Source organism: Pimephales promelas, chromosome 2 (assembly GCF_988280905.1).
Source record: "Pimephales promelas chromosome 2, fPimPro1.hap1.1, whole genome shotgun sequence".
Lineage (NCBI taxonomy): Eukaryota > Metazoa > Chordata > Actinopteri > Cypriniformes > Leuciscidae > Pimephales > Pimephales promelas.
Window position 1 is genome coordinate 17,850,698 of NC_142770.1, and position 16,407 is coordinate 17,867,104.

A 16,407-nucleotide genomic window follows, 5' to 3' on the forward strand; every position below is an offset into this window, starting at 1 on the left:
AATTTGATGTAATATTTACATCTGGAAGACGTATTTTTAAGAGTGTTTGCTGATCTGCAATATGTCTATAGGACGTTTCCTGTCAGATGTCAAATAGATGTTCAGAAAATGTCAGTTTAACATGCAATCTAAATAATCTTAAAGACGTCTGTTTGACATCTGACAGGTAATGTCCTATAGACGTATTGCAGATGAGCAAACACTCTTAAAAATACGTCTTCCAGACGTAAATATTACATCAAATACACTTGTGCTATCTGGGTATGATGTGTTCAGTGTTACCAGTAAAATGATATTTTTCAGCTGTTGTCATCGCAATGGTTTGAAAACAAACAATAATGTATTGGCAATCTGATTACATCTTTTTATGTAACTGTAAGAGATTGCAGTGGAATACATAGTGCTGTAATACGCATGTCGACTGAGACACAATGCGATTTGTCATGAACACATCATAAATTAGTAGAACGAAAGACAAGCTCTTCGGAGATCCAGTGCACCATATCATGTGACAAATGCATTCTCATCTGTTTGCTTATCTAGAGAGGGTTTAAACTGCTTTACACAAGCCCTGAAGCCTTCATCTGAAACTTAGAGCATGCACTTTCTGAATTTCACAGATCTCCTGGCATTCCTCCCGTCAGAAATCCTTTATCCCCAAGGATCAGGTTTCGATTCTGTGGGCTGAAATCGAATTCCCAGCCTCAGGGCCTCCAAAGAATCCAGGAGCAGCCCACACATCTTGATTACTCGGACAGACGGTTTGATCTGTCGATGCCTAAAATACAACACCCTTTCTTTGTGGACTGATTTTTTAAACTGAAAAGAGTTTCTGCATCCTAAGCTAAAAAAAAAACGAAGAGTTATTAAAGCGCCACCAACGTATAGCTGCAGTACAACAGGTGGGTTTTATAGGAGCTAACATTAACCACTCGCTTCTCCAGTGGACTAAATCATAAATAACTTGGCTAAAACGACCAGCATAAAGAATCTTTGTGCAAGTCTCTGAATCCACAAGCTGGCAAGTGCATTAAATACCATCCTGCACAGGACATGGTTTCAATTATAGGTGGTTTGACGTCTGCGCAAGGTCAGAGCATCTAATCCAAAACAATGCTTCACGCCGTCCATATGTGAGGATCCATCAGTCGCACTCGGGACACGCAAACAGCCGCCCGTCACAGTGCTACTCGCATTACTACACTACACGCAAACAAAGAACGGGCATGACAGAAGAAATAAAAAATAGACTGTCCGAAGATACACCGATGACAAGAGTAATGTAGAAGAAATGCATTATAACAATGAATATATGTCTGTAATTGTAGCCACAGTTATAATCTATTATAATATTATGTACCTATCATCTGCACTGTAAAAAAATATTGTTGGTTTAACTTAAAAAAAGTAAGTAACCTGGTTGCCTAAAAATGGAAAAAGTGAGTTAATACAATGAATGAGATTAAATTATCAGAAACTCAAAATAATAAGTTATCTCAACTAAATAAATTATTTAAGTTGATTTGACAAAAGAAAAAATGTTGTAATAAAAAAATCTTGAAAAAAAAATTTCTACAGTGTAATGTTCAAAAGTTTAGGTTCAGTAAGATTTAAAAAAAAAAAGAAATGAATGCTTTTATTCAGCAAGCTTTCTTTAAATTGATCAAAAGTGCCAGTAAAGACTTTTAAATTGATATAAAAGATACTGTTCTTTTGAACTTCCTATTTATCAAGAAAAATATGAAGCATCACAACTGTTTGCAACAGTGATAATAAATGCAAATCCTCATATTAGACTGATTTCTGAAGGATCATGTGACACTGAAGACTGGAGTAAAGATGCTGAAAATACAGCTTTGAGATCCCTTAATAAATTACATTTTAAAATATATTCAAATAAAAAAACAGTAATAAATACAGTAGGGCTGTCAAACGATTAATCACGATTAATCGCATCCAAAATAAAAGCTTGTGTTTACACAATATATGTGGGTGCACTGTGTATAATTATTTTGTGTATATATATAAATACACACACATGCATGTATAATTAAGAAAAAAACATTATTTATATGTATATTTATATATAATATAAATTATATATAAATCTATATACAGTATATACATGAAAATATTTCTTAAATAAATAAATAAATATATACAAGCAAAATAATAGAAAATAATAATACACAGTGCACCCATATTATGTAAACACAAACTTCTATTTTGGATGCGATTAATCGCGATTAATAGTTTGACAGCCCTAATAAATAGTAATAATATATCACAATTTTGCAGTATGTTTGGTCCAATACATGCATCCTTCGTGAGACTTATTTCAATAACATCTAAAAATCCAACTGACCCAAAACGTTCGAATAACAGTGTACATCTTCAAAGAGTAAAATGCGTTAGACACATAAAACATATCATACTGTATATTAAAGGGATACTCCACCCAAAAATGAAAATTCAGTCATCATTTACTCACCCTCAAGTGGTTGTAAACCTGTATGAGTTTCTTTCCTCTGCTGAACTCAAAGGAAGATGTTTTAAAGAACGATTGTAGAAAAAAAAAATACTATGGAAGTCAATGGTGCCAAAGTTGCAATCGTTCTACAAAATATCTTCCTTCGTGTTCAGCAGAAGAAAGAAACTCATGCAGGTTTGCAACAACTTGAGGGTGAGTAAATGATGATGACAGAATTTTCATTTTTGGGTGGAGTGTCCCTTTAAGAGGCGTGTTATAATGCATTGCACTTAGAAAAAACACTTATTCCTAACCAAGGAATGATTAAAAATGTCGTTTCGATGATAAAGTCATACACTGTTGTTATCTGCAAATGCTGTAACAGTGTTTCTCTCTTGGAAACTTGCTTTCTGTTTATCTCTGCCTCCACTCCTTCACCTCAAAATGGCCCTGCTTTGGTTTACTACTGTACACTGAACTCACATATAAATACAAGTAACTATTATTCTTGTTTTTGTGTGTGTGTTTTTTAAGTGAGACAGTATTAAAATGAATGAATGAATCAGAAATTAATTCTTAAGTTGTAAGATTATATTTAAAAAAGGTTCTGTTAATTTGTAACATTCGCTAATTACAATTACACTAAATACAGTGCAAGCGACTACAGTCGGAAGATGTTTGAGATTCATATCAGTAGCCCGTCTTCTAAAAAAAATTAAAAAAATCTGTGAAAAATTTAGCATCAGATTTTATTTGCTAGAAAGCCAATATAAAAAAAATAAAAACAAATCATCTTTAAGTGGCGAGAAGTTCTTCTATTGAGTAACCGAAATCCAAGTCACAAAAAAGCTTGCTGCAATATGTTGCTACAATTGACAGAACGTGTTTTTTGGGGGGATTTTTGCATATATGCGCAGAAAAAAAAAATGCAATAATATACAATAGTGTTTAAGAAACATAGTTAAACTGTGCTTTGTATTATTTATGGGTGGTAGATTTTTTTTCAAATCACTCAGCACTGGCAGGTCTGGCAAAATGTTAATTTTGGAGGCTGATCCCACAGCTAAATAAAGTCCTTGCACAACAAAAACAAGTGTTCAGTTTTTACACTGAACCTGAACAGTCTAGCCTGGTGCATTCCCACCTCATTACAAAAGCATGATCGCATAACAACTGCTCAGTCGACCCTGTTCATATGTGCATATTCACAACGAAAACGATCCCCAATCGATGCTACTGAACCATGCTTACATGAAACCCTTTCCTAGTAAGCAACGAGTGAGCTGTACAATACTGATCACTTGCACCTGTTCTTAAAGAGCTCTTGCTGTAAAGATGGCTCAGTAGTCCTTTGAATAATAACCGTTAGATAATATAATAAGCACTGAGTAATCTGTCAGTCATTGAAATAGTGTGACCAAAATATACCATGCTCTGTATCTCAACACTCTTGGCTTCTATACAAACCCTGTGAGCTAAAAGAACAATGCCATGAGATAGGCCAACAAACACTCAGAATTAAAGAATGAAACACTCAAACGCCAAATAGCATGTGAATTTAAATGTTTAACTACATATTTATGTCTTAATCCATGTCTTTTAAATGGTCTTTCCCCATTACTAACCTTCACTCCTGAAGTAAATCCCGGCCCTGAGAGAGGAAATGACATGGCTGTGGCAGGCAAATATGAAGCGCTTCCAGTTGAAACATCTGTAGAAAACAGGACAGATGTCAAAACATTAATTATAAATAACACATTTTGAGGGATAGGTCTATTTTTAACAACCATTGGTTGTTCACATCACCTTACTCGAGGACCCACTGTAAAGTCAGACCCCATGAAATAGTTTGACTCAAGAATTTTTGTATGTGTGTTGATAGGGCAGGGAATATTTTAGTTTATTTAGGGCTGGTGTTTTTTAGCCTACAAAACCAAATAAAAGCCACTTCATTTGCAACCAAATCATTTTTTGAAAATGATGTGAAGTAAAAAAATATGACATTGAAGCAAATGAAAGAACGTTAGCATAACCGAAAACACACATTGCTGCGATTACTTCCTTACTGTGCGTTCAAAACCGCCGCCGACTTGAGCTTTCAAAGCGGCCGGAAGTCATTCATTTCCAATGGAAGCTGGCTTTTCTCAGCTGCAAGGAGCGTCAAATCCATCGCCGTCGCGTTTTGGGCGTTTTGAGCGTCAATCAGAAAGTTGAAAGAAGCTCAACTTTATGGTAATGAGCTGTGACGCGGTTCAGCGGCAAAACGCCAGCAACCAATCGGAATATAAACGTCCTTCACGCTGGCTTATTCCCGAGAAATATACAATGTAAACTTTCGTTCCTACCAAAACAACACATTCTCATCCCAAAAAGTCATATAACTGACGTTTTGGGACGTCTTTTGACCATACTTCAATATTCGCCTTTTTAGGGCCCCCTTAAACGTCGGTAGATGGCGATCCCGGGCCGTCATACAACTGACGCTTCACCTTTAACGTCAGTTAGGTGACGGGTTAGGTTTAGGGTTAGGTTTAGGTCTGGGGTAGAGTTAGGATCCCATAACCTCATCTACCGACGTTTAAGGGGGCCCTAAAAAGGCGAATATTGACGTATGGTCAAAAGACGTCCCAAAACGTCAGTTATATGACTTTTTGGGGTGAGACTGTGCTGACCAAAACATTAATTTCGAGTAAATGGAAGAGAAGCTAATAATCGCCGTTGATGGGTTTCCTACAGGTTTCGTATCATTTATGAAATGACGTTGTTTGCTTATGGACCGCACGAGCGCAACTTTTATTTGAAATATTTACGAACGCTCATTTTAAAGCGGGAATGCAATTAATTTGCTCATGGTGACACCGATTTGGCTGCAAATAATAATAATAATAGCTAACTATTTTTTTCCTGACCAAATGTGACCAAAACGGTTATAAAAATGCTGTCATTATAAAAGGTATCTACAATGTATTGCTTGATTTTTCTGTTTATTACATTTCATGTTGTGACATGTTTAAAGCGTCAAAAAGCTTCCCCGTACTTTTTGACAAGCCTCCTTGACAGGGCGGCCAGAGCTTCTTTGACGCTCAAGTCGACGGCGGTGTGAACGTACAGTAATAGTATGCGATAAACAGTACGATAAACATAGTATTGGAAAAACAGCATGCAAAAAGTCCCCGGATGATCTATACTTCTGGCGAGATTCTAGTGTGGGCATTCGATGGTCACTTTACTATCCCCTGAAGCCACGGGAGAAGATTGATGGAAGTGAAGCTATGCAACTGAAGCTGGTAGGTCACATGACAGTAACAAGCTCTTGCTAATGCTAATGCGATCAACATATTGGACAAAACTGTGATTACACCCCATGAGTACAAGATGCTATTTTTAGAAAGAAAGTTTGTGAAACAAAAAATGATGAGTGAATAGTTTTTTTTTTCCAGTTGTTTCTGACAAAAACAAAAGGTGTTAACACACGTCACTCAAGTGTGTGCCAGACTGCAGACACTCCACATTTCCCGCAACTGAAGTGACAGCCCTAAAAATAGAGTCCTCTCTAAAATCACATCCCAGAGTTTTCCATCTCCTGAATTTTCAGCACTTAGATCGAGGGACAAATTAGGAGATTTGACTTACCTTGACTGGCAGCTGATGTGTATGCCATAGTGTTACTCAATGCCATGTTGAGACATCCTTCAGACGACACTGGAAAGTGCACTGCTCCGAGCGGCGGGCTGCGAGGGGGACAGCACTGCATTTAGATCCTAAATCCCAGTGCATCTGGTCTGACTATATCTTATGACACCGTTCAAATTCAAGTCATAACTCTCTCTATATGGAAGAAGACTCTTTATAAAATAACTCTGTGTTTAATATGGAGATTGGTTGTACTCATAAAACGCCTAACAAGAGTATCACAGGCGATGACCTGTAGGTAATAAGGATCAAAATAGACCACATACAAACAAGCCCTTTAAAAATATCTTGCTTCTACACCAGGTTAGCAACGATTAGCCACCCATGCATCAGAGTTGGTGGTTTATCAACATGATAGACACTTAAAACAGCCCAGTACATCAATTGAGGAAGGTTGAAACATGGTATTTTCGTCAGTACTCACCTTTCAGTGTAAAGCGAACAGTTCTGCAGATGTAACTTGCCCTTCACATGCTGGTCCCAGTCCTGAAAACAGCACACACACACACACAAATACACACACAAACACGATACACCTGTCAGACAGACTTCAATACCATCCTTCTCTATGAGACCGAAAGATTCCCCAGGCGTTGCCACAACCTGGACCAATTAGAGAGCTAGTAGTTCACTGTAGAGTAAGGGCAAGCAAGAGTTGAGAACGAATGCGATTACGACAAACTCCTGCCGAACAACTGCGTCCTCCCCCCTTCTAAACCTGCCTCCACTCGACACATGCCAGCTGCCACAAAAGCATTTACACCCTAGTGTAACAAATGAGCCCATTTTAGCCCAGTATCACGAAAACACTCTCAGTTCTTCTGCAGAAGTAGCTGGGGAAAACAGTTGCCAGAGTCGAGACCAACTGGATCTCAATTCTGGATACTGGATGCTGCAGCTGAGACATCTGGATCGACTTATGTAGGTATGGTACCTTAAGTCCATGCGCAGAGTTCAAAGCCTAGCATAAATTCTTGTGTGATTTGTATTCTTACAATCACAATGTTCTGCATTAAACAGGATCCAGTGAGTCCAAAACAGTTTATGATCCAATCTTGGTTGTTTCGATCTCAAGTGGACAGTGCTGAATACAGGCGTAAACTGAATTCAAAATGGTTTCTTATCCAATAAACATTCAGAGTAGTCATAAACAAATGTGACCACATTGAATTTGCAGTGCAAATGCTAATCTATCTTTGAAGTTGGTGTGAATGGTCCATTTATTTTGATCTCAACCAACAAGTCAGATCTACTCACCTTCAAGTTGTAAACCTTCTTTTCACAAATGGTGCACTGATGGGGTAGGTGTAAAGGTGTCGTCCCATGATAGTCATTGAACTGGTGGGGTTGTAACGACAAGGTCACCCCTTCTTCCCCCTGGGAAACCTGTGGCTGCTGTTGAAATCCCCCTTGCCGCCCGATGGGTGGGCCAGTCCCTGGTCCACATGTAGAGTGTAACTTAGGATCCGCTGTGGGTTCCTCAGGGTTATACAACTCTGCCCTCTGACCCACAAACCCTGGTCCGGGTGGTACCCAACCACCAGGACCTGGTCCTTTACCCATATCCATCTTCCCCAAGTTGATCGGACCTTTCCATTGCTCCTTAGTGGCTGATGAAGAAACAGATCCCAGATTCTGATCGTTGCTTCCTCCTATGAAACAAGTTTGTTGTACTGGGGTTTCTTTGGAGTAGAAGTCTCTTTGAAAATTGCTGTGGACATTGTTTCTGGGTTGTGTAGTGGCTCCACCATACTGTCCTCCATCACATGGTTTATTAGCGACCAGTGACGTACCTCCCAGATATCCAAATTGCAAGCGTCGGTCTGTGTCCGTCGAATATGTTCCAGCCTTTTTGCCAAAATCATTGTGCTGACTAGCTTTCTGATTGGACACCCCACTGTAGGCAGAGGGCCTGATCCCCGTGGGATTTGGGTTAAAGCCACCCCCAACCAGTTGTCCTAGGCCAGCATTTGGGGGTGGGAAGGGTATTGGAGGAGGCGGAAAGGCTCTGCCGTGGGCCTGGGCCATACTTGAACCCCGAAGATGGTTGAAGAGAGGCTGGGACATGGCCACATTGGAAAGGACCTGGTTTAGGACGGAGGCTGCGGCTGCAGTATTAGTGGTCTGGGCGAGTTTAAGGCGGTGAAGGGTGAGCTGGGCCTGAAGCTGAGCCAGCTGAAGACCTGCAGGACTCAGCAGCAGGTTCTGACCCACTCCACCATGAGCGCCTCCCAGAGGAGCAGACTTATTTTCAAGCTTTTCTCCTGAGGCACTGTGGAGACACACATAACATTTTGTCAATTAAATGACCATGTGCCACAGAAAACGTGCACAGTAAAAACTAGGCATCAGCAAACACCCCAGACCATTTGATTCTGATTTTGAAGTAATTGCAACCCTCCACAACCAAATTTAACAAGAGGTGACTAAAAACGGTCTTTTTATTTGTATTGTTCATGTATTTAATGTAAAAAGTCTGGCGAGTAAAATAAAAAATGTACTAGCCATGGGCAACTCCAGGTCAGTGTGTTCGTACTTCGTAGAGGATGGAATTGGTTAATATTTCCATAAAACCTTTCTGGCAACTCAAAAAAATCCTCAAAGCTCTGTTCTAGGAACTTTCTAAAACCCAAAAACGAAATGTTCCCATAACATTACAGGAACCAAAAATGGTTACATGGGTCACTATTTTAGCGAAAGCTTTTGAAATGGAATTTTTTTGGGTAAACATTCTTCCTGACTAGACATGAGTACAGAAACTATGACCTCCCTGTCCCAGTTTGAGTGGACTGATTAATGCGCTCACATGCTTGCTAAATTTAGCAAGCACTACTATCAATCAAAATATCTGTGCAAGCCTGATAGCACTCGCTGAGCACACACCCTCCAATCCAAAAGCTGACATAAGTGCCAAAGCCACAAGGAAGAGTTGTAATAGTTGAGAAAGAGGGAACAACAATGTTTCTCAAAGGTACAGGCCCTAATAAGGAGATTCTTTCAACATTTCAGGTGTTCTGGTGTTTCAAATACAGACCAATGTCATGCATGAGCAGTCAAGAAACAACTGGAACAAGGGGAGGCCCTCCGATCCTTTCAAATCTGAATTTGTGCAACTGAATCTTTTGGGGGGATTAACACCTCTCCATAGTAGTTCTGGAGACATTTAAGATTATGACATGGTCTTACAGGAGCCTTTCCAGATCGTAAAGTTCACACATCAATACCAGCTCTAAATAAGTTATCCCTTCTTTCTTTAGACCGCAAAATAATCAGATTAAAGGCTCTTTTTCTTCTCAAATACACGTTTATTTAAAGATTTGTATGTAAACAGTCCATTGCTGTGTTCCAGTTCACAGTGTTCAATGACGTGTGGGTTAATTTAGCTCTCCACTTCCCGTGAAGTGATATGGATTTCTTCCATTTGTGATTTGAGGTGACTCTGACCCTGATTTTGAGTCTCACATAAGTTGGCTGAATACACTTTTAAGTCCTTAACAGGGCACTATATGCTATTTGAACACACCTCTAGAGTAAATGTGAGAACAAACCAACATATCTACACCCAATGCACACGTACCTCAGTATTTCAAGCATTAGTCTAACGAATATAGAGTTGGAGTGAGTAATTGGCAACAGGGCCACATCTGTTTCAAGCACTCCTGATATTCATGGAGGGTTACGGGCCTTGTCTGGGCTTCCTCGAGGCCAACGGCCAGGTTTATTTGGCCCGCCGAATATACTGGTCCAAAGCGGGCCAACTCGGTCTTTTTCAGTCAGATGGTTTCATACACCAGCTAACAAAAGCAATTTTATTTTTTAAAATAAAGAAACTCCAGTTTTACATAAGCTTCCTCTGTTTCTCTGGCTGAAAACATAATAACTGTATTGGGACTGTCGCTGGAGAGAGGAATAAAGCTCCCCCGGTCATGTTTTTATGTGGAATATTTGTAGAAATTATCATTCTTTCTAAATCTGATGTAAACATACAAATATTCAGACACAACTGAATATGTAGGCTATGTATCCTCTTTCTTTTGTGACTTTGTAACTTTATTTCTGTGGGACTATTGTGCAATCTTGAAAAAAATGTCCATATGTTGGTGAAATTACGGGTTTGTGTGACGTTGCTCCAGAGTGCTGTCCTGCTCCAACAGTGGCTATTGACACTACGCAGCAGGAGCAAAACAAGGCTAATCGACTGCTAGAGTTCTATCACGGATTATAGAAAGACTAAACATTTCTTTGGGAGAACAATAACTTAACAGTGTCAAGTTTTATTTAAATTTAAATTTTATTTACTTTAATGTTTCTCAGACCACAAATAAACATACAGATATTAGTTTAATTGTTGTTAACCTGTTAGCATGTAGCTAAGAGCATTTCATGCTTCCAAAGACACGGTGTCTTTGTCAAAAAATTTACTTAAAGCTTAATTAGTGATTAATTTATTTCTCAGATCACAAATAAACATACAGAGATATTAGTTTAATTGTTGTTAGCATGTTAGCATGTAGCCAAGAGCATCTTACCCAGACAGCAAACTGACATTGAATCAACGTGGAAACGACGTCTCTCATGACATCGAAACAACGTTGATTTTGCTCATCGAATTAACGTTGAACCAACGTCAGACGCGGCATTCTTCAAAGTTAAATGAAAATCGAAAATTGGTTTGCTTTCATAACGTTGAAACAACGTTGATTTCAAGTTGATTTTCCGTTACTTTTGAAATAATGACGCGTCTGACTATGGTTCAACGTTAATTCGATGAGCAAAACAATGTCAGATCAACGTTGTTTCGATGTCATGTTTCCACCTTGATTCAATGTCAGTTTGCTATCTGGGTCTGTATCCAAAGGCTCTGTGTCTTTATCAAAAAATGCACTTAAAGCTTAATTAGTGATTCATTTATATTATTTCTCAGATCACAAATAAACATACAGATATTAGTTTAATTGTTGTTAGCATGTTAGCATGTAGCCAAGAGCATCTTACCCAGACAGCAAACTGATATTAAATCAACGTGGAAACGACGTCTCTCATGACATCGAAACAACAGTGATCTGGCATTGTTTTGCTCATCGAATTAACATTGAACCAACGTCAGACGTGGCATTCTTCAAAGCTAAATGAAAATCGAAAATTGGTTTGCTTTCATAACGTTGAAACAATGTTGATTTCAAGTTGATTTTCCGTTAGTTTTGAAAGAATGACGCGTCTGACGTTGGTTCAACGTAAATTCGATGAGCAAAACAATGTCAGATCAACGTTGTTTCGATGTCATGTTTCCACGTTGATTCAATGTCAGTTTGGTATCTGGGTATGCATCCAAAGGCTCTGTGTCTTTATCAAAAAATGCAATTAAAACTTAATTAGTGATTAATTTATATTATTTCTCAGATCACAAATAAACATACAGATATTAGTTTAATTGTTGTTAGCATGTAGCTAAGAGCGTCTCATGCTTCCAAAGGAACGTGTCTCTGTCAAAAAATGCACTTGAAGCTTAATTAGTGATTAATTTACATTATTTCTCAGATCACAAATAAACATACAGATATTAGTTTAAATGTTGTTAGCATGTAGCCAAGAGCATCTTATACTTCCAAAGGCACAGTGTCTTTGTCAAAAAATGCACTTAAAGCTTAATTAGTGATTAATATTATTTCTCAGATCACAAATAAACATACCGATATAAGTTTTATTGTTAGCATGTAGCCAAGAGCATCTTATGCTTCCAAAGGCACCGTGTCTTTATCAAAAAATGCACTTAAAGCTAAATTAGTGATTAATTTATATTATTTCTCAGATCACAAATAAACAGAGATGCTACTTATTATTTCAATAATTGATTGCTGTTTGCACGTTAGCATGTAGAAATTGGCTTCTTATGCCCTGAAAGGCACTTCACATCTTTCTGGACAAGATGTTCATGATAAAGATATATTTCTTTTCTTTTATTACTATAAGCAGTAGCAGCAGTATAAAGGGCAGTAAACGGGTACTTAAAAATGGGTGTATATTACCACATTACTAGACATTCGCCAGTACAATATATCCTGGCATGTGAAACCGCATGCAAAACTGTAATGGAAATCTTGGGCAAAGACACAACATACATAAATTAGATTTTATGGTACAACTGGTCTTTGAGACCCAACAGCTGGTCAACTGTAGCATACCACAATTAAGAGCGAAAAAACTGAGCCAACAATGGATTTAAAAAGTCTAGTTTTATGGTTGGCATGCTATAAAATGATCTTGCATGCAAACGTAATGAGGTTAGGTTTCAAAAACACTGTAACGTTAGTAGCACCTAAGTACCTCAAGCACATTTGCCCATATTTTTTCTTCATTAGCGCATTGCTAATATGTTGCAGTCAGTGAAACTTTCGTGTTGTTGTTGTGTCAACCATTTTTTTAAACAAAATTATTTGTCTTGATTATCATTGACGAAAACTGTGTAAACAAACGTTTTCGTCAGCTATTTCCTTAGCGTGGCTGTGATATCAAAGAGGACTGTTGGACATAACGCCAGTATCGTCCCACCTTCATGACTCAAAAGCCTAAAATACACCAGTGACACACAACACAGCACGCTCGGCTACCACCCGAAAACCAATATGGCTCTCACAGCTGCCTGCTCGCTTCTGCACTTGAGTCGTCTCGCATGAGCAGAGGATCCAGGTGTCAAATGCCCTTCACCAATTAATACAAGCCCGTCTTAAGACAGGAAATGTGCAGAGTATAATTATCCGCTATTGTGGATGCACAATGTCTTTGCACCAATCTGGTCCGTGGGAAGGAACAAGCTGTGTGTATTCCTAGTTAATCCGCGGATAAATTGGCAAGAGAAGAGAGGTCACACCCCCTGACCTCATGATGGGACATGTCCTGAAAGCAACTGTTCCAGTTTATAAGGGCTGAACCTCATTGGCTGGATATGCATGACATCATAACTCAGAGACAGAGCAGTGCATCTGCAACACCTATGGGTGCATTAAAACAGCATAGTGGCTGAAATCTGTTATTGAGATCTATAATTAAAATAGAGCAAAAAATTTATGATAATTAATTATATATGTAAACATACATATGCTACCATTTAAAAGTTTGGAGTTAGGAATTCATTATTGCATTCAACAACGAATTATTGAGTAAATATCTATCTATATACAGTATCTGTCTGTCTGTCTGTCTGTCTGTCTATCTATATATCTGTCTATTTGTCTGTCTCTGTCTGTCTGTCTGTCTGTCTATATATCTATATATCTGTCTGTCTGTCTATCTATATATCTGTCTGTCTATCTATCTCTGTCTGTCTATCTATCTATATATCTGTCTATCTATCTATATATCTGTCTGTCTATCTCTGTCTGTCTGTCTATCTATATATCTATATATCTGTCTGTCTGTCTGTCTATCTATATACCTGTCTGTCTATATATCTGTCTGTCTATCTCTGTCTGTCTGTCTGTCTATCTATATATCTATATCTGTCTGTTTGTCTGTTGTATATCTGTCTATCTATGTAGCTATATATCTGTCTGTCTATCTATCTATCTATCTATCTATCTATCTATCTATCTATCTATCTATCTATCTATCTATCTATCTATCTATCTATCTATCTATCTATCCATATATATATCTGTCTGTCTATCTATCTATCTATCTATCTATCTATCTATCTATCTATCTATCTATCTATCTATCTATCTATCTATCTATCTATCTATCTATCTATCTATCTATCTATCTATCTATCTGTCTGTCTGTCTTAGGTAACTGAAGGCACCGGGGTTGCGGTGCCACCGGCTTGGGCCCGCAATCGCTGCTCGCAGCTATATTTTGTAATTAATATCTGCTAAATTCTAACCCTGCAGTTTTGTGCCTATACCAAAAACATTTGCATTTACCAGAACCGCCTTAAACAGGAGAGAATTAAGAAAAGCCACAAAGTAACTACAACACCTGCAAATATATTTAAGCATAACCATGCATGTTAATTAGTATCACATATTCATTAAGCAAGCATCTAGAATGGGTTTATTGCTATTGTTTTAATTAGAGAGAATGATATGTTGTACGACACTGTATTTACTGTAGTAGTTAACTTTATTTATTGTAGGTTTATGTATTAAATGTTGTGGTGTGTCTGACCATGTTCTGCTGCATCAAAGACTGAATGTTCTCATTGTGGCAACTTTACACTAAAATTGATTTAATGCTCCTTTCGGCTATTAATGTGATTTAATGCTAAAATAATTGCAATTGAACTTTTACAATTTCCACTTTTAATCAATTTATAGATAGATTATACAATCTATATGTTTAGTTATATAACAAAAAGCTGCTGTAGAAATAAAATGTCCAAACTATAATATAAAGTGCAGTTACACTTTACATTTTAAGGTTGAGTTGCACTTTTAGGGGAATAACTGTATACATTTAGGGGAAGGGTTTGGTTTAGTGTTAGTTTATTGTAATTATGCATAATTTACTGTACATGTATTAGCTTAAAATCAAGTGAAACAGAAAGTGCATTAAATATACTCCTGAACGTGAATAACTAATGAACATTTTGACGAATAAATCAGAAGCCGTCTTTCCCGACAAATGTAAGGGGTACAGTACCATATTCAGTTACTGCTTACACGGGCATCAGGTGTCTCACATGTAATGCACTGTATGCACAAGCTCTCTTTTTCCATCGGATTTAAATCTACATAAAGTGTAAACTTACAAATGATCAGCAAAAGGATGTCCTAATGACCACAACTGACTTGTTTTTCTCAGAGAAAACTTAACTGGTGTTTATATAAAGACTCATAATGATGATGTTGTATGTATAAATATCACTGTAAAAATGATATGATCGATAAGTTATGACTCAAGACTATGACTTCAGTTATGAAGTTATAACTCATCAAAATAATAATAAATAAAAGTTATACAAGATTCAACAAATTGTTTAAGTTAGTTTAATGTCATTTAAGTTCAAATAACTTAAACATCCACGTTGATTGTACTTAAAAAGTTTAAGGCAGCAATTTTTGTACAGTGTGTATTTCAAATGCAATTTGTAGCTTTGATTATTAAAAATGACAAAACAAAACTACCAAAAAGTTTTTTTTTTGTAAGACCATAAGAATCCTTTTCAAGCATTCAACACTTAAATTATTATATTTTATTATAAATTATGTTAAATAAAAGTGGAAACGCGTTTCATAATTGTCTGGTCTTTTTATTAACTGGTGTAACTAAATAAAATAAAATGAAAACATTTGGTGTAGAAACAATTTTAACTCAGAAATTGCTTTAAATTTCCCCCAAATAAAGTACATTTTGAAGTAGAAAAAGGAAAATATTAAATCCTATGCCAGAAGCCTTTGTTTTATTCACAACTTTGAAAAATACGTATTTTCTTTTTGATTCAGTTATAATAAATACAGTTTTTGACTTCAATTCAGCTTTATATTTCCCACATCAATTTGTTTTTTCAGTTTAATAGAATTTTCCAAAACTAAAAATCATTAAAAAAAAAAAAAAAAAAAAACTAAACGCAAAAGAAAAAGAAAACAACTGCAATGACCTTGGCTCTGAGACCTCTGAACAACAACTCAACGTTACATTTCTAATAATCACTTTTGAAATTCCACAAGCATCTTTGTCTCGCTGTACAACCGCGCCGGTCTCCTGTAATGCCACACCAAAACATTGAAGCATTCACAGAGGAAACAATAAATTATCCTCCTGAGATGCATCAGCCACAGATTTAAATCACTTTAAAACTTGGCGGCCACTTCATAATCTGAGAGAACACACTGTCACCACATTATCAGGCGCTGGCTCTTACCTCGCTCAGTCCCTTCCCTCGCTCTGCTCAGACCCTATGTACACGAGCTCCACCAATGTGCCTGGAATAGTTCAGCGTCACATGTGCGCAAAACTGGCTGAAGGCAAAACAGGGAGGGCGACGTTATGTGAACTAACACCTTATGGATGAAACCATTCCAAAATGGGACGTGCCCCCCCATCCGATGCATCAAATACACTTTCATTAGACGTAATTGTTTACTACGAAAAACGTAACGTAAAAAATATTGTTGGTTTAACTTAAAAAAGTAAGTAACCTGGTTGCCTTAAAATTTTAAGTTGATGGAATTGGAAAAAGTGAGTTAATAAAATGAAGAAGATTAATTTAATCATCAGAAACTCAAAATAATAAATTATCTCAACTA

The 16,407-nt window shown here is 37.3% G+C and overlaps 1 protein-coding gene across 1 annotated transcript in view; it reads right to left on the bottom strand.

The window, feature by feature from the left end:
* rbm20 (RNA binding motif protein 20) overlaps window positions 1-16,407 on the bottom strand; it is a 72,550-nt gene that overhangs the window by 17,826 nt on the left and 38,317 nt on the right. Inside the window, exons 3-6 of the mRNA XM_089119145.1 lie at window positions 7,421-8,435; window positions 6,588-6,649; window positions 6,104-6,201; window positions 4,096-4,181 (exon numbers count right to left, since the gene is read on the bottom strand). Of these exons, the coding sequence (XP_088975271.1) occupies window positions 4,096-4,181; window positions 6,104-6,201; window positions 6,588-6,649; window positions 7,421-8,435 (1,261 nt within the window). The remainder of the gene's footprint in view (window positions 1-4,095; window positions 4,182-6,103; window positions 6,202-6,587; window positions 6,650-7,420; window positions 8,436-16,407) is intronic.